This window comes from Arvicanthis niloticus, chromosome 6, assembly GCF_011762505.2.
Source record: "Arvicanthis niloticus isolate mArvNil1 chromosome 6, mArvNil1.pat.X, whole genome shotgun sequence".
In the NCBI taxonomy this organism is placed as follows: Eukaryota; Metazoa; Chordata; class Mammalia; order Rodentia; family Muridae; genus Arvicanthis; species Arvicanthis niloticus.
In genome coordinates, this window is record NC_047663.1 from 4,755,297 (window position 1) to 4,774,676 (window position 19,380).

At 43.8% G+C, this 19,380-nt stretch overlaps 1 protein-coding gene across 5 annotated transcripts in view; it reads right to left on the reverse strand.

Annotated features, from left to right (window-relative positions):
* The window catches only part of Tnrc6c (trinucleotide repeat containing adaptor 6C), a 103,547-nt gene that overhangs the window by 63,409 nt on the left and 20,758 nt on the right, over positions 1-19,380 (reverse strand). For all 5 annotated transcript variants that reach the window (XR_013110870.1, XR_013110869.1, XM_034506864.2 and 2 more), the window contains exons 2-3: positions 3,442-3,541; positions 2,340-2,361 (exon numbers count right to left, since the gene is read on the reverse strand). Coding sequence is in view for 3 of the 5 variants with exons in the window: in XM_034506864.2 (XP_034362755.1) it covers positions 2,340-2,361; positions 3,442-3,504 (85 nt within the window). In the remaining 2 variants the exon portion in view is untranslated. The remainder of the gene's footprint in view (positions 1-2,339; positions 2,362-3,441; positions 3,542-19,380) is intronic.

Genomic DNA, 19,380 nt, shown 5'->3' on the forward strand with positions numbered 1-19,380 from the left:
TCATCGACTTTAAAACAAGATCTTTAAAACAAGAAGGAGACTTCCCAAAGCAATCATAGGCCAAGCCTTGAAAAAATACCCAGGTGCTGGACAGATGGCTTGGTGGTTAAAGAGTGCTGGCTGCTTTAACAGAGGACCGGGGTTTGATTCCTGGTACCCACATGGCAGCTCACAATTGTCTACTACAATTCTTGTCCCAGAGGACTGGACATCTCTTTTCTAGCCTCAGTAGATATACATAGAGGCACAATGCCCAAACACATAAAATAAAAATAAATATTTTTAAAAGATTTATTTATTTATTTTATATGAGTGCACTGTCACTGTCTCCAGACACACCAGAAGAGGGCATCAGATCCCCTTACAGATGGTTGTGAGCCACCATGTGGTTGCTGAGAATTGAACTCAGGACGTCTGGAAGAGCAGTCAGTGCTCTTAACCACTGAACCATCTCTCCAGCACTCCCCACCACTGGCCCTCACCCCACAAAATGTTTTTTTTAAAAGATAGCCTGAGACAATCTCTATTTTAATTATGATTTTGAAAGGCAGAATTTCTAGAAAACCCACTTTCAAATGTATAAGGGAGAGACCAGTGTGTTCTCTACCAGACTGGCAGATGGGGAAGATTCCTACGGCCCCTGTAGCAAGTGCTGCTGTCCTTCCTGACACCACTGCCCTGAAGCCCACTGGTGCACCGTGGGGGGGGGGGGCCGCGGCAGGATCCACTGTATGATGTCCCACAAATCCTCCCATGCTTTAGATTCTTTCCTGTCCCCAGTGACAACAGCAGCAACAAGGGGACTCATTAATGCTAGGGCCTAGAACAAGCATAAAGGTAGGAGCTGACTGAGGGTTCTGGGGGGAGTGTAGGCAACAGGCAGGTGTAGCCCTGCACTATGCACTGCCAGGCCAAGAATGGGAAGCAAACAGAACAGGGAGGGGCACATTATAAATGCAAGCCTGTCATATGCTGCTGTGTAATACACCTCATCACCACCATCAGTGCCCTGTTTAACACCAGCACCAGGCATGAGGTCCACCTCACAGCAGCTGATTTTGGTGGGACTGAGTAATGATAGGATCTGAGAAAATCAAAACCCAACATTGCTAATATTCCTTAGAAAACAAACTAGGCTGGAGAGACCAGCTTGGTGGTTAAGAGTACTTGCTGCTCTTTCAGAGGATCTGGGTCAGTTCCCAGCACTCCTGTGTCAGCTCAAAACCACCCTCCAATTCCGAGGGATCCAACACCCTCTCTTTTGGCCTCAATGAATGTCAGGCACACGTGGTGCACATTCAAACATGCAGGCAACATAGTCATACATATAAAACAGAAATAATTAACTAAAAAGAAAATGATGTAGAAGACTTTAGATCCTTTATAATTCTAGAAGTACACAGACAACTGTGTTTAGGACAAATCCAAAGGCCAATTACAGTGGCCTACAAACTGTTCCCAAAAAATCAGCAATTCAGAAGAGATCTGAGAACCCAGCAGGGTCAGTCAGCCACAGTGCAAGCAGTCATCAGCACATAACAGAAACCAGTAACTCCACAAGAAGGGCAGGAGAGTGGACCTCAGTTACTACACAGTGTAAATGGGACACACACACGGGGTGGGGGTGGGGGGGATATAAACAATGTAGGAAGAGTTCCATATTTGTAAAATGACAGTAAAAAACTGTTTTATTTGAAATCCTAAATTCAAATACAGCCATGGCCAGTCTGTTTGGAACCTTCTGACCAGATTCTAAGAGCAGAGGAGATGGCCTTGTGCATGCTGCTTTAATACCCATTCAACTGTACACTCATCTCTCCATGTGACTCTAGTAACAAGGACCAAGGCCTGATGCACGGGGTCAAAAGCCGTAGTTCCACCAGTTCTGCATTTACTACTAATAAAACTAAGAACTTAATCCAGGTCCTGCTCAATTATGAGTTCAAATTCTACACCTAGTTAATTTTGACTTTAAAGCTACAAGATGCCAACTAGACATGAATTATTAGTACAGACCGCAGCTGACAGAACTTTTGCAGAAGCCTTTACAATGCAAGCATCTACATGTGCAATTGTGCCCAAGAGAAGACAAAAAGAAGTAACAGTGCCCACATGGTGGCTCACAACTATCTTAATTGCAGTTCTAGAAGATCCAAGGCTCTCTTCTGGCCTTTGTACACATTTGGTGCACAGACAAAAACATGCAAGCAAAACACCCATAAACATAAAATAAATTTTACAAAAGTCACACCATTGCAAAGTTTGAAACTACTATAAAAAGTATGCCTCTCACAGAATATTAAAAACAAACAAACAAACAAACAAACAAATAAACTTACCTTTGGTTTTTTGATCAGCAGCCTGAAAAAAAATCAGAAATTCTTTAGAAACAATTGTACGTAATGTCCATAATGATGAAGGTTTATAAGCAGACTTTTAATTACTTTAGGGTTTTTTCTTAGTTTCTTTGAGACATGGGCCCTTGACTGTCCTGGAATTCACTGTGCAGACCAGGCTGGCCTCAAACTTATAAAAATTTGCCTGTCTCTTCTTTTTTTTTTTTTTTCTTTTAATTTTGGAGAGAGAGAGACAGAAAGAGAGAGAGAGAGAGAGAGAGAGAGAGAGAGAGAGACAGAGACAGAGAGAGAGAGAGAGAGAGAGAGAGAGAGAGAGAGAGAGAGAGAGAGAACGCGAGCCGCACATGCATCTTTGAGTATTGGGACTAAGACTTTAAATTCTTAAAATTTTTAAAGTGAGCCTTTTATTCCACTAATTTACTACTGAAAACAATCCTGCTCTGACCACATGACAGTGCTAAGTTAGTTACTGGCAAACATTTTTATGGACACCACCTAAACTTTCTATGTGCCAGTCTAGAAGGGATCCTTCCAACTTCATGGCTCAGTACAGAGATGAAAGCAAGGATGGGCGGTATAATTTGGTTATTTTACACAATGATAATAGAAATATGACTATAAGGTTTAAAGAACTCTAAAAAACCAGATTTTATGTTTTTAACTGTTGAGTCATCTCTCCAGACTGGTTTATAGAACTTGTTTATTTATAAGAATTTATAAAGAATATTTACTAAGACTTCAAAATTTATTTCTAGCTTTTCTAATACTGTCAGTTTCCTGGTTCTCCCTGATACCTCAGACACGGCTGCTCTGGGCTGCGAATAGTCCATTCTCATGAGGCAGCACAAACACGCTTTACACGTTAACTATACAGCCCCAGACACACAGCTTCAGTCTGGCTCTTTAGAAAAGACCTTCTAAAGCTGGCACTCTGTGCTCGCTTCACCAGCCACATATCTATGTTTACTAATTAAAGACTCGGTATATTGATTTTAAACAGTAATAGAATCAACCTTGGCCATGAGATAGCTATGCTAACGCAGACAGGACACCGGAGGACATGGAAGAAGGAATCCTAGCAAACCTTTTTCTGAGCACCTTCCTTCTTTTTCTTGTCTTCCTGCTTTTTCTTTTTCTTTTCTTCCATCAAACGTTCCTCTTCTTGTGTTTCCTGTTCTTTTACCCTATTAAATATTTAAGAAGCAGTGTTAGGATGATGACTACTTTAAAGACAATGAAGAAGTAAAAAAGCAACCAGGACTGGTGGCACAGGACTGTTTGGGAGGCTGAGGCAGGAGAATCACAAGTTTAAGGCTAGAGTAGCCCACAGGATAAACTGGAGACCAGTCTGTGTGTAGGAGGGCGCTGCTACCTAACTCAGTAGTAGAGTGCTTGCTTGCCTTGTATGTGAGAGGCCCTGGGTTTGAAACTCAACACTCAAGATACAGGATAGGGACATTATTTGTACAGAAAAATCTGAGCTAGACAATGTCATAAACAGAATAGAGCCACTTTGAGAGGATGTCAGAAATGGAGGGTCGCCTCCAGTACTGTAGCAGTTGCCCTGCCTTCTGTCTGACAAGTAGCTTAGCTGTCTCATTTGTTCGGCTCATAACTGTGGAGAAACAGACTAGTGCAGGCCTTTGTATGGGGTCTGCAGAGTAAGGTGCCATCAGAGTATTGTCTCAGACTGCTGTCATGGGGTGTTACCTATTGGAAATGAACATTTGTGATTTCTATCTACCTTACCCAGCAAACGGGCTCCTTAGAGATGATTCCCATGTATGTTCTGATTTTATGTTTGTTTGACAAAAGGATGATCTTTTTATACAGAACCCTGTTCAGCTGCAGAGCTATTACAAGATTCACAACATGGACGAATTCTGCTTTAAAAAAATCAAGACAGCCAACAGCTGGGCTGTAGAGCTAGAGCTAGCCCAAGTGGTGTGTGTCAGTGGTCACTATCTCCTGATAGTCCATGCTCTCCCAATAGCAAAGGCTTGGCCCTTCTCCTTCAGTCAGACCACCGGAGCTTTCTCCTTGGTAGAGGGTACTGCAGGAAGAAGGGCCCTCTTGACAGCTGAAACTGTGGTGCTGTGAGGTTAGCATGTGGGCACAAAGCCCTGACTGATGGCTACAGACGTAGGCTTAGCATAGGCAACCTTAGCTCTGGCAGTCTGGCACCCCATCTGACAGCACTCCCAGCATGGGGCTCCTTTCCTGGGAGGGTAGGCAACTGGCTGAGGGGCTGCTGGTTGTGACTGGTTGTGACTGGCTTGCAGTCCGCAAGTGCTCTAGTTCAAGAGCTTCCCGATGCTCACTCAGCAAATCTGTGTGCTGCTCTGTGAGTGTGCCAGCTTTCCAGTGGGCTCCTTTCTCCGCTAGGGCTTCATCAGCTTAGGCTTCATGCCACTTTCTATAGTTAATTCTTTGTTTGTTTGCTTGTTTGTTGAGACAGGGTCTCAGTATGTGGCCCTGGCTGGCCTGAAATTCAGTATATAGACCAGACTGGCGTCGAACTCAGAGATTGCCCTGCCTCTGACTCCTGAGCACTAGAATAAAAGAAGTGTGTCACCATGCCCAGTTTCCAGTTAATCCTATTATCACGACTTATTTCTTGAGTGAAATATAACCATTTATACCATTGTCAGGCTTCTATATCCCTACTGGACCTAGACTGATGCAGGCAGGCAGACGTTTTCAACAGCTAAATTACAACAATCATAAGCCTCAGCCAAGCACCCTTCATCCGTGCATAGATGTTGCTTTGTATTTAATAATTTTGCATTTATCAATGTATTTTACATGCAACTATCCATATAAGGAATTTCAAACTAGAGGCAGATTGTTCATAACAAAATACTATCATAATAAAACCAATTTAAATTGATATGGTGGAGGTATCTGTGAATATTCTTCCTTCAAAACAGTGACTACTCAGTCTGTGGCTTCTGATCAGAATTAACTTGGGAAGCTTAAAAACTTCCAAAACTAAGACTGCTGCAGCCCTTCTGTATGAAATCTTTGTGGACAGGACTCTGGCATTAGCAGTATTTAGAGCTTCCAGATGACTCCAGAATCTCTACATTTTATGAACTCTGAAAAATTACTATTCATGATCTTAGAGATACTCTCCAGGAATGTGTGCAGGGTAAAAGATGTATATCCACTGAGCCCACGTCATGTCAGCAGTGGCTGCCTGCTGCCACAGTCAGGCTTTCTTAATCTACAGCACACGGAGACCCTTAAATTATCCTCGGAGAGGAAACCTAAGGAAGCAGGTAGGGAGGTAGGTGGGGGCTTGTTCTTGTTACAAAGGTATTCAACAGAAGGGGGAATGAAATGGCTTCTGCTTAATTCTATTCATCTGCCAATTAAAGAAGCTAAGGCCAGCACTCTACAGCTCCTTGTTTACACGACAAAGCACCCCAGCAGTGATTGCTGCTCCAACCCTCTAACTCTTAATGTACATCTGCCCCTTTTCATTATTAATTTTAAAAACCAACTTCTAATCGTGTTTCTATTTTATAATATAATACACGCCCATGGGAAAGCACTCACAATACAAAGAGGAAAGACTCCTTTCCTGTGTGTCAACTGGTGTCATCTTAGAGGCAATGTAAGCTCAAAGTTTCTTGGGTATCCTCAAGAATGCTCTTTATGGGACTGGGGGCAAAGTACTTGCTCCAGCCCTGGGACACCACCCTCCGAGACAAAACAAAAGCAGCAGCTGCTCTAGCAGGTGGCTCGGTGTAGGTGGTGTACACCTGCAAATCCCAGGAAGCAGGAGTGTCTTGAAATTGAACCAAAACATAAATAAATTCTTCATGTGTGTTTCCTTCCATCTTCCCTGTTTCTTTTTCTTTCTTTTGAGATAAGAGTTTCTCTATGTAATAGCTCTGTCTGTCCTGGAAATGACTCTGGAGACTAAACTGGCCTTGAACTCACAAAGACCTCTGTCTCCTGAGTACTGGAACTGACCTGCAGTGCACAAGCACTGCCTGGCTATATGCTTCTTTTAAAAAGCAGTAAGTGAGGTGTACTTATTATCCCCTTTCATCTGTGTCACTTAATAATCCAACCCAGTGAATGTGGGGCTTGCTTCTTTTTGCGGTTTTGGTAATGGTGGGTGGGGCCTGTGTAAGTGTTATAGCTCTGAGAGGGAAGGCTTTCCCCAGTGGAGGTGTTACAGCTCTAAGGAGAAAGACATCCTGGCAGTGGAGAGCCAAGGAATACCATAAAGTCATACTACACAACATACTACACACCTCACACAGGAGATTTACTGGGAGAGACATAGGAGGGCGGCTGTCCCTGCTTGGGCAAGAAGCAGCAGGAAACTGACCAGGAGACAAGCTTTATATAGGGTTTCTCAATGGGGGAAGTTCCAGGGCGGAGACTTCCAGGGTGGAATCTAATCTTTTACCCTTCAGCCTGGCTCTGCTGTTTTTTCAAACAGGCCAACAACACGTAGCATATGGAGATCACATTTTAACTTTTTTGTGGAACATTTTCTTCACTCCTTTGAGGCAGGGTCTCACTATGTAGTCCCCTGACTGGCCTGGAACTCACTAAGTAGATCAGACCAGGCTTGAACTCATAGAAATCCACGTGGTTCTGCCTCCCAAGTACTAGGATTAAAGATGTGCACCATTGGGCTCAGCTGCTGTTTGAAGTCTTTTATTTTATTTTTTAATGCTGTTTTAATTTTTCATTTAATGTGTATTAGTGTTTTGCCAGTCTGTCTGAGGATGTCAAAACCCCTGGAGCTAGAATTACAGACAGTTATGAGTTGTCATATAGGTGCTGGGAATTGAACCTGGGTCCTCTGCAAAACCAGAGAGTGCTCAGAACAGATTAGCCATCTCTGGTTTGAAGTTTTAATTGCTGTTCTTTTACTCTTCCTGCCTTTGTTTGCATGTTACACATTTCCCTTCTAAAGTTTAAAATCCAGCCTTCAAAACAAACAAAATGCAGGGCCCCAGGTATCTAGGCTGGCACTGTGTTGAATTGTATGTAGCTGAGAATGACCTAGGTATTCCTGATCTGGCTGCTCAGAGGGAGAATCACTTTCCTCCATGGACCACCTCTTACATATGGTGTCTAATCCCGAGAGGTCAACCCTGGACATACACAAACCGGCAATGCCAAATGGACTCAGCAGATTGCATAAAGGTATGTATTTACCTCCCAAGTGCTGCTATTTCCAGAGCTTTCTGTCTAGCTCCTTTTGGCTGGGAGCAGTCCTTGTTAGAACTGACAACATGACAGGTACACCAGTTTTAAAAAATTAAAACTTCTGCTAAAGTGTATGTTGCAATAAAGCATTTTAAAGTATGTATAGCTCAGGCCTGTCTGTGCAGTTCATAAGCCTCAGGCCCCACTATGTAAGTGTAGTTTTCTCCCCTCACTGAAGACTCTTTTTGCAATGAAGGTTTACTACAGAGATCCACAACTGGCCACATGCAGACAGCAGCTAACAGTGGAGTGCCCAGTCCCAACGGTCAGACTGCAGCACAACCCCACGCCTAAGCTCAGGGAAAAGGGAGCAGACTGGGACACCTGCAGCACCCAGGAACTCTCAACATTATCTGAACAAGACCAGCACACATGACAACATGGACATGGGAAACTTCACAAGGTTCTACCCCTAAATGAAGGGCTCTAGATGGTCAATGGCCGCTCAGAGGGAGAATCACTTTCCTCCATGGACCACCTCTTACATATGGTGTCTAATCCTGAGAGGTCAACCCTGGACATATGTACAAACCGGCAATGCCAAATGGACTCAGCAGATTGCATAAAGGTGTGTATAATGTGGGTATATGCACGCACACACACATATGAATATATATGTAACAGTAATAATTAAACATTTGGGAGGGAGGGAGCACGGAAGAACTAGAGGAGCTGAGTGTAATGTAGATGCAGTGCTCATGTGTAATGTTCTCAAACAAATGTAAAGAGCTAACACAGGACATTAGGGCAGAAAGACTTGCAGGTCAGTCTGTCCAAATAAATGATGTATTTTATCATTAAAAAAAAAAAGAATATGTCTTATGAGTGTTATTATACCCAATGCCATGTAACTAGCATGTTTCCCTCCTCTTCCCGCCTCTACTTTCCTTCTTTGTGAATCTGATTATACTAACTGGCTCATCCAGTTGTGATCCAAATTCTCCTATGGTCTCAGCAATGCTGAGCACGCTCTCATAGGCTACTGGCATTTTGTATATCTTTCCGGGATCCTATGGTCACTCTTTGTCAAGGTCTAGTTATTTTTCTACATTTAACTTCTATTTTGAATAAAAAATTTTAAATTAAAAATATTCATTTTATGTATATGACTATCCTGCCTGCCCATATGTATTTGTACCATGTGCATAGTAAGCTAGTGGAGGTCAGAAGAGGGTGTGTCTGACCCCCAGGAACTGGAGTTACAGATGGTTGTAAGGCACTGTGTAGATGATGGGCTGAAACCAGGTCCTCTCTAAGAACAAGTGCTCCTAAGGGCTGAGCTCTACCTCAAACCCCTGATTTACTCATTTTGCTTTGATTCAGATTGACAGGGAGGGAAGAGAACACAGATCGATCATAAAAAAACCACTGACATCCTTACCTATCCAGTACTGTCCACTTCAATGTTTTAACTCAGTTATTCCATGACTTGCCCTCCTGCAACTGCTATCTCATCTTGCTGGTAAATCTAAGTAAGTGTCTCTTTAAGAGGCTTGGCGTGGTGGCACAGGGCTTTGATCCCTGCATAGGCAGGGTTAGGGTTAGAGGCAGAGGCAGGCAGTTCTCTGTAAGTTTCAGGCCAGCCTAGTCATCCTGGTCCTGAGTTTCAGGATGGCCAGAGCTACATAGTGAGACCCTGTCTGAGTAGGGGTGGGGAGAAAGGGCCAAGAGAGATGGCTCACTAGTTAAGAGCACTAACTGTCCTTGCAGTGACTCGGGTTTGAGTCTCAGCACCCATCACTACATAGCTTTCTGTAACTCTACCCCCGGGCAATCTGATACCTTCTTCTGGCCTCTGTTGTCACTGCATGCACACAGTACATGGACATACATATAGGCAAAACACCTACACACTTAAGAAAGGTAAAAGGAAACTTTTAAAAAGGAAAAGAAAAAAAAAGAAAGGGTTGCAGAAGTCAATTTCTAGAAACTGCAAGCTTCCTTCTTGTTAGACTGGCAGTGGCATGACTGGGTCTAACATGTCAGGCTGAGAAGTGATTTGAAGGCACCATGCGACTGCATCTCAGCACACAGTCCTTGTCAGAAGGACCATGCCACTAAGTACTGAATTCTTTTCAGGTCACATGTTTTTTCCCCCAACAGAGCCATATGTGCCTCTTGTGTGTGAGCTCCGAGACTTCATGAATATGCACCTCGGTGGGTCTGTGCCACTGCTCATGCTTAGCATTTGACTTGTGGATATTTTCAAGCCAGCAAATCTATTTCCAGCTCTTCCTTAGGTAGCTCTCCTCCCTCCTGACTGCCTGCTTCTATAACTTTGCCACACTGTTTTGCAGATGGAAACCCTGCTCTATGCCAGCTAGAGAGGAAAGACAGTCTCTGTTACTTACAGAATTAGGTTTCTCTGTCTGGTCTTCCCTTAATATTCTCTTATCTGAGGGGATTTGCGTTTGTGGACAGATGTATTTCACTGTCTCAGAAAGATCAGTCAAGGAGCCATTTGCCATGCTAAAGCAGCCTCAAACTCCTGGTGATCATGCATTGGGTCTAGCATTAGGTACTACATCTTAGCCACCCAAAACAGCCTCCTGCTGGAGTTGCCCTGGACAATCCTGGGTCCTGACCCTAACTTTCTGTCCTTATTGCTATTTCTGTTATATCTGTTCTTGACCCTCACTGAAACTTCTATTTCCTGACTCTCCCATGCCCTGCCAAGCTCTTGTTATTACTTGTCTTCTTAAAGAGATGAAATCTCAGGACCATCTTGTATGTTCACAAGGACATGACTGATGAAAACCATGCTATTTGTTGGGGAAAGCAGCAGACTAGAGGAGGAGGGCTGATTCATGTAGCACACATTTTCAGCCAATAGCTTTGCGTGCCCTCGGAACCACAGCACAAGGCAATGCACACACACGCTCAAGGACAAGCGTCTAAATGACTCTAGCAAGTCATTGTCACAGCATTGCTCTTGGCCCCGGTAAGGGGCCTGAGAAGGCACCTGCAGGCCTGGGTGCAGGCCTTCAGGACAGTCAGGGGAACTATATATTCCTGGCTTGAAAACAGCTTCCTCTGTCTTCTGGGCTGTTGGTGCCCAGGTGGCAGACTCTTCTCCTGTCTCCCTGGCCTCATGAAAAATCTAGAACCACTTAAAGCTTTTTTGTCTCATCTCCCCCTTTTGGTATCTAATCCCAGCTAATGCTTACAAAGGACAGAATCTTCCAAAAGAACACTTTCTTTTCTGATCAAGTTCTCTTTTCTAATCATTAGTAAGTTACTATCTCTCTTGTGGGGTCAGTGAGATTATAAGCTTGAATTTGGAAATATTTCTAGGCCTATGGGACAGTTATAAAAAGCTAGCACGTACTGATTAAATGAGGAGTAAGTCAGTGTTTAATTTTCTTTAATGTGTGTAGGCTCATGTTTGTGTGCGTAGGTGCACATGTGCATGTGTCTACATTTCTAGAGGCTGAGGCTGATGAAGGAGGTCTTCCCCAATCTCTCTCCATTTTCTATTCTGAAGCAAGGTGTCTAGCTGAACCTGGAGCTCACTGCTTTGGCTATAGCCAGACTGCTCCTGCTCCAGAAATTTTCTGTTGCCACCTCTCTCCTGTATGGATCACAGGCAAGTCTCTGCCCCTTCCCCGAATTGAGCCATCTCCATAGTCCTAGAATTTTATTTATTTAATTTTTATTTTAAAGACAGGGACTATGTAACCCAAGCTGTTTGAGAACTTGCTACAGAGACCAGGCTAGCCTTGAACTCAATGAGATCAGAGGCAGTCTGCTTTCCACCTCCCTAGTGCTAGGATTAAAGGCATGAGCCACCATGCCTAGCTTTTTTTTTTTTTTCCCTGGAGGTGGAGGTACCACCTTTGTTTCTAATTTCCTTGACCGTAACTCATCCTTTTTACTTTGTCCAGACCTTTCATCCTCTTGTGTACTTCCTGCACCTCCAGACAGCTCATGACAACTCCCAAGTCTCTATCCATCTGTGTTTTCCACAAAGGATGTTATTTAATTGCTGTTTTGTAAAACTGGGACCCTGCTACATATTTCATTTTGCATCTTGCTTTTCTTACTGTCTGCCTATGGTGAAGAAAGAAGGAATCCCCCATCTCCAGCTGATAACCACATCTCTTCTTTTTAATGGCTCCTTGGTACACTGTAGTGTGACTCTTCTCATAATGCACTCAGTCACTCCTCTATTCACACACAATCACTCTATTTTCAGCTTACTGTTACTACAAAGAAGCTCCCGCTCTCCTGCCCAGCTTCTGTTAAAGCAAACAGCCTTGCTTTGATTGGCAATGCAACTTCTGTTTCTATAGCCTTGGGAACTGAGTAAGGAGGAATGTGATATGGGGCTCCAAGGTTGGGGGCAGGCTGGACATGAAGCACCTGTGAGACATATTTTTGCTGGGTGGTGAGAGCATGGGGTGGGTATCTGATGAGTTAGCTTTTCAATACATTTGTTTCTTTTATTCTCAAACACGTGTTAGTTGATTATTCCCTGTATTTATACAGTAGAAGGCAATATAAGGACTGGAGCTTGTGTTTGCCTCAGGGGCTAGTTACCTGAAATCAAAACTGTTTCTCATCCTGAGTTTCATCTGCAGAAACACAGAATCTACATCCTGGGTTAATCTGACTATACTCCAAGCGATTCTCATCAAAGCATTATCTAGCTCACTCTCTCAGTGATAGAGGGCACAGGCTCCTGCCATCATTTAGAAAATCTGGCTAATTGAGGAAGATTATTTTCCTTGCAGTGTTAGTTAGGTTAGTTAGGCTAGTTAGTTAGGAAGGAAGGAGAAGGGGAGGGCACAGTATCTTGTCCAGTCATCACAGATATTTAAGTCTCATTTTATCCAACTTCTGCTACCTGCTGCGCTCAGAAAGTATGTGCTGACTCTGTGGGCTGGATTATAGAACAGGACAAAGACCTGTTTCAAGGGAAAATCTGATTGGAAAGGCATAGCATGGTCTGAGTAACATTTAGTACCTGACTATGGAAAGAAAGTCATAAGGCAGAACTGTCCTGGAGTAAGTGATTAGAACTCTTTGGGTCACCTGGCAGGGCACATTACAACAGTGGGGACCCATGTGCTGAGTGATTCTGAAGGACAGGACATGAAGTCAAAAGAAAGCCTGTCCTCTGAGGATTAAAGGGTAACAAGTTGACAGACCTCTGGAGTATGAGAGGGACAACCTGTGACTTGCCTCTAACCATCAGAATACCACACCGGTCTATGTCACTTCCCTCACTCTCTATGTGACAGACACTTTGTTCTAGCAGACTGACGTTAAAATCTCCCTATTGATTAGGGGGTTTTGAAGTCACAACTTACTCCAAATCTTATTACAGTAATACAGGAACTGAATTTTGCCCAACTATGGCCGTGGAAAACTGAGGACTGACCCTTCCCCAAAGGAGCCTTCAGGGAAAAACCAAACCTGCCCTGATTGCTCAGAAGGTGTGAAACACTGACTAGGGTAGGTATTGCTGCAAGCCACCACACTCACAAACCTGTTACTCAAAAAACATACAATGAGTTAGGACTTTTGAGGCTGGCCAAAGAGAGAGAGAGAGCACACACTCCAGACTCTCTTGCTAACTTACAATGACACTAGACAAAGTATAATAAAATACAGAATACAAGCAGGAGGAAGCACAATTATGTGGACTCTCCGAAGAGCAGCTGAGATGTAGGAATTCAACTTGTGTGAAGGTCTCCTCTCTCTCTTCTCTTTGACCAGGGTCTAGGTTGCCCTCAGAGATGTACTGTGGTAAAGGTGGCCCAGGCAGCTAAAGTGGACAAAAACCAGTTTTCTCAGTAGAAGGGAATCCCAGGAGCTGGGACATATGATGCCTGGGGGGAATGAGCCAGGGAGAAGGATTCTCCTGGCTCTGGTAGCAGCTGTCACAGGGTGGGCTTACCTCTGGTCCCACTGTACACAGTGGACATGATCAGCACAGCAAGGTGTGAGATGTGTAGTGCAAGGCCAACACCCCTCCAAGGGTCATACCCACTCCCAGTGCCAAGCCGGCCAGCCCCAGCTAGACCAGAGGCCAGGGGTGCTGGGCTGACCCTAGAGCCTGTGCCTACAGAATGGAATGGTCTGGAGTCAACTGTGACTTTTACTTTGGAACGTGTAGAGAAGAGTCAGAGATCTGAACAGTGTGACCTCCAGCTTTCCAAAGAAACCCTGGCCTACTGCCATTTGGTGCTAAGATGGGCTTCACAGCCAAGACTCACTTGTTAGGATTTACTTCTGTGGCCCAAGCAAAGCAAGACAGAGCCCAGCAGCAACTTTCAGTTTATCTGACTTTAGAGACAATGCCCCCTGCTGGCTACCTTAGACACATGTCTTTCTGAGGCTTGTCTCCTGGACACCGATTGGTCCCACAGGAGTTCTCCTATATTCTAGGTCATCTGTTGTGTAGCTTTAAAGAAAAAACAACAACAACAACAAAAACAAAAAAAGCCCACACAGAACAACTGGCTTTTATTTTTGCAGGCTTTCCTCTGTAAACTATGGTGATCACCTCCATGCATCACACCCTTTCCTTCCTCGCTGGTAACTGCACCTCAATTTCCTGTACAGAGCCACTTCAATTCAAATTTCTTGAGGGGCAGTAGCTTCAGGGAAACACTGTGTGTGTGTGTGTGTGTGTGTGTCTAATCCACAGGCAGTACATTACCTGGACTACAGTGCTTGGACTCAGGGATGGCTTAATACAAACTACCGGTTAATACAAACTACCGCCTGGAAGCTGTGCTCTCTGCTAAAGATCCCAAAATGAAGGCAACACTGAGGAAGAGAAACCAAGAAACAAAAGGCTGAACTCTGCCTGTAGGGGCATGGCCTAAGTCCAGAACTCAGACTTGAGCTTAGTGCACAAGCCTGCCCTCTAAGCTAGAGAGAAGCATGAACTACAGCAGGCTGTTAAGATGGAAGGGAGGCAGCAGTTAGCAGGGAACTATCTGCATTGCTGGCTGTTCCCTGTCCAATAGGGGGAGCTGCCCAGGTTCTCTGGGTTGCTGCTGGTTTCTTATCTGGGCAACCTCTATCTAACCAAAGTTTGGTTTTGTTCTTCCCTAAATTACTGTTATTTTCTATCACATATAACTTATGAAACCTAAAGAAAACCAGTGTTAGCAACAGTCCCAGGGTGGGAGTCACAGAGAGTCCCTGTCTCTGCCTCCTGAGTGATTAAATGTGTATAGTATAACACCTGGTAATACAAAGGAATCCCCAGTTAATTTCTGCTTGCTGGGAAATGTGACAACATGCGCTGTATACCCATGACCAGCACTTCCTGCTGCTGAGGTGGGCACTGGCTGGTTATTCATTTACTACCTTCAGTGCCAACTTCTGCCTCTTGCCTGCTCTGTGAAAATAGATCTGCAGCATTTAACTACCAGCTGGCCTGATGTCCAGCTTCTCTGGCAGAGGGGCAAGTTTATATCTCCCAGCAGGGTGCTCCAAAGCAGGCTCCTGCAAGCACACACTGTGGGGCTCCCAGGAACTGTCTTCATAGTGGACTGGAACTTTCAATCTTCAGGATTGTTTTCCTCGTTCACATGATTACATGTTTGTTTGTTTTCTCTTGACTGAGAGAGAAACCTTCAAATGACAGCTTATTTCAAAGCCTGCCAATAAACTGGAAAGTTTAAAAATACTATCACACCAATAAACAAATTCACAGATGTGTTTAAATGATGAATACATTAAATCAGAGTATAAAACTATAAACTGAATTTAGCTATCATCACATAAAACTGGAGTCTCAGACCAGCAGGCAGAGCGAGAGCAGCACTGTGGAATCTGTGTCATTTCTAGAACTTCAGATACACAGGAAAGGCTCTCCCTTCACCACTGTCAAAGAAAAAGGACAAAGCCCAGCCCCACAGCCTCGGGCCAGTCACTGAAGTGATGAAGCAAGCCTGCGGCAAGCCATCAATGTAGTGTCTCCAGGGGACATGGCTATTCAAAGCCCCTGCAACTCTGTGAACTAGAAGGGCTGTTAACACAGACATTCAGCTTCAGGAGTCATTAAGCTAACTTGTGCTCAAGCCGGATTCTAATTTGGGAGAGGCAGGAGGTAGAGGAGACCTGGGCAGAAATAGCTTGATGACAATCTACGCAAAGGAAAAATCAAATATAAAAAGAGATGATAAGCCAGGCAGTGGTGGCCCACGCCTTTAATCCCAGCACACAATAGAAAAAGCTTCTTTGACTAACTGTAACTACAGTTTTAAAAAAAATTACTAAAAATATTTACTGATAGTTTCCATAGAAAATATGTAATATAAAAACTGTTTCAGAAAATATTTGAAAATCCTATTATTTTTTTAATTTTATTTTCAATTCTACATAAGATTCAGATCAGAGGGGAAAAGAAGTCTAAATATCGATCTAGAGCAGTGATTCTCCACCTGTGGGTCAAGACCCTTTGGGTCACATATCAGATGTCCTGTATACATATCAGATATTTATATTATGATTCATAACTAGCAAAATTACAGTTATAAAATAGCAATGAAAATAATTTTATGGCTGGGGGTCACCATAACATGAGGAACTGTATTAAAGGGTCACAGCATCAAGAAAGTTGAGAACCACTGGCTTAGGAAGCTTGCAAGAAATAAGTGAAATCTGGTCTTTAGTCATTTGTTCAACAAATACAAAGCCATATACTCTTCACTAGACCAAAGAGAAGAGACCAGAGAACCTCCCACTTTGTAAAGAGTGTTCCCTGCTCCTCGATATCTCAGTATCTATCATCACCCAACAAATCAAATATCAACTGTCCCACTTTAAAGTGACAACTTTAATACTGGATGGAGTATGTGACCCTACAGGAACCATGTGACTTGACACCAACACAAAAAAGCAAATGTTTGCTGTTACAAGCTGGTCACATCCCATCCACAGAAAGCAGTGACTATAGTGAGCTGCTCAGTTCCCTTTCTCCAGGGGCACATAGTGATCAAAGCCTAAGTGCAATTAAGAAGTTTAAACTGTCATTGTGACTGAAACGTCCTAAGTGGCACTATGTAAGTGATGAGCTTTAAGAAAGTCCAGACAAAAGTATAACCTCTGTAAATGTGAGATGTGGCTCTCCTGGAGAGGGTGGCATGCATCACACACAAGCATGAACAGGAATCAAATTTCATGATTCTCACATAGATAGATATCCAGGATTTTCAAAAACCTTAAGACACAACAGTCTTCCCAGAACTGGTTTGGACTGTACGCACCTAGGGCCCCAGATCATGCTGCTTGGCAACAGCACTGTGGCCAGCTCCAGCCACACAGCTCCACGCTCCCTAACACCCACTTAATGCCACTTTTGAGTGCCTCGACTGTCAAGATGTACTCCTTAAGTCAACGAAATGACACTGTGCTAAAGCCCCACAGATACCAAGAAACAGGAATGCAAAACAAAGCAAAGGCTGTGGCGTGCAGTCTCTCAAAGTTGAGCAGTATTCCCCAGTGAGAGTGGCTACAGGACAGGCAGGCTTGGAGAGAGGAGACATGCTGAGGCTCAACAATGCAGCGAGAGAATAAATAACCATTAGATCTCTACCTGACATGGGGTCACAGGGACACAGGAAACCACCAGCCTAACTTCCATTCTTAAGAAGGCTATGGTCACTGGGCTGGAGAGAAGGCTCAGTGGTTAAGAACATGTGCTGTTTTTACAGAGGACAAAGGTTCAGTTCCCAGCAACTGGATCAGGCGGTTCACAAATGCCTGTAATGCTAGCTACAGCGGGCACCTGCACTCAAACACAGAATTAAAAATACAATTTAAATGTTTTTATGTTATTTGTTATTTTTATGTATGTGGGTATTTTGTGTGTATGTGTGTCTATGCACTCCATTAGTGCAGTGCTCAGAGAGGCCAGAAGAGGGAGTCAAATCTCTTAGGACTGGAGTTAAGAGATGGTGTTGAGACAGATACACAGACACAAAGTCTGTCTCTGCCTGCCTGTTGTCGTCTCATCTTCATCTTCTCCCTCTTCCTCTCCTTCTCGAGACAAGATTCCTGAACAGAAGAACTTTATAAGTAGGTAGAGACTTCATGGGCGGGGGGCTGCTCTGTAAGTGCCAGAATGAGTACCCCACTCTTAGACAATTCTAGTAGCTACATCAGAAACAAGCACACTAAATAAAAGCAGGAAAGGAAAGAGTCCCTCTCCTCTCTCTACTGTCCTGACACAGCCCTTTATGTATGGAGGCCTAACATGAAGCTACCTAGCTAAAATGAAATGTTCATAGCGCTGGCTGCATTAAAAGCAAGGCAGACGGATGTGGACTTACAGACTGGGATCCTATTGACTGACTACTGGCAGTCTATGTTCCCACTGCTGTTGGTTTCTATACACTCTGAATGAACATGCATTTGAATTCACAGAAAGCATCTAAACAGTGTTTCTACTGAATGATGATCTTTCTCCCCTAGATAAGGAGCTGACTTAATTACACGTTACAGTTCAAGCCCAATCCTACTAAACAGTCTCTTCTCTAGAGACAAACTGCTGAACTTGGGCACATCCTCTTCAGCTCTGCAGATGCAGGGAGTTCTTTGCTGTTCTTAGCCCATTCCTGATTCATAGACAAATGTTCATTTTGTAGGTAGTAAATATCTGCCCCACCATTTATTTCCAAATGTATATAAATAAAATACAGGGGATAGGCGAGAAAAAAAAGTTACCCCTTGTTTGCAGGGCATAAGTAGTATGCCTGGCTTCCTCCCCTAGGAACTTAGCAGAGGGTGCAGCAGTGTTCCACTATTCTTCAGCTCAGTTCTACTACACATCCCAGGGAGTCCCTAATTACAGAGACCCCCATGCCTCACCGCACAGCATCGCCTTGGTCTCTCGTCAGTCATGAGGACTAAAGTATTCCAGGAGAAGAGCAATCTCTTCTCTACTTTTTGGTTCAGTGGCATAAAGAAGTCTAAGTACATGCTGTCTTTATCTTCTGATTCAGCAAAACTGTTCTGTGGCCTCTGGTAGAAATATTTATTTCAAATCCTAGCTCAGTTCAAAGCTGTTAGGATAACAAGAGGATGTTCTGGGTGCGTTATTAGGTGTGAACTAGTGGGACTGCTCTCAGGAGTCTGCCATTAAGTGTATCACTGAAAGCAGGACTGTGAATTTGTGTCCAACAGCACACGGGATCTACCTCTTCCTCCTCTGACACTGTTGCCTTGCAGGAAAGGAGGAGTCTGTAATCAGGAAGCTGATCATGTTGCTCCTTCTACACTTTTCCAATCTGTCTTTCTCTCCTCAATCTTCTGAACAGTTACTATTTACTCTATTTCTCCTCTCTCTCCACCATTAGCTTGGTAGCCAATAAATGCTCTCTCTGGCTTTTCTCAACTTGAAGTTCCATTAAAAAAAAAATCATGTCCTATAGAAAATCTTCCTTTTCATTTCCTATGAGGATGGTACAGAGTTTCTACCATTCTAGATGCTAGGATTCACCATAGACAACAGATGACTTAGCATAGAGCTCTTAGATATCACAGAATGGGTAGTTTAAATAACATGTTTGTTTTAGAGGTAGAAGTGACTAAGATCGGGGAGCAAGCATGTCTGGGTTATGGAAGGGCCTCTTTCAGATGTGCTCACAGGCAGAAAGTGGAGGGAAAGAAGCAAGCTGTCTTACGCTCTTTCTTAACAGGGACATGCAGACCACAGGTTCAAGCAGACAACTTGGGCACCATAAGCTTACTGAACTCCAACAGCCACTGTTCACTAAGGCCATGGGGCTGGATCAGGTCCTATCCTTGGACACTAGAGTGC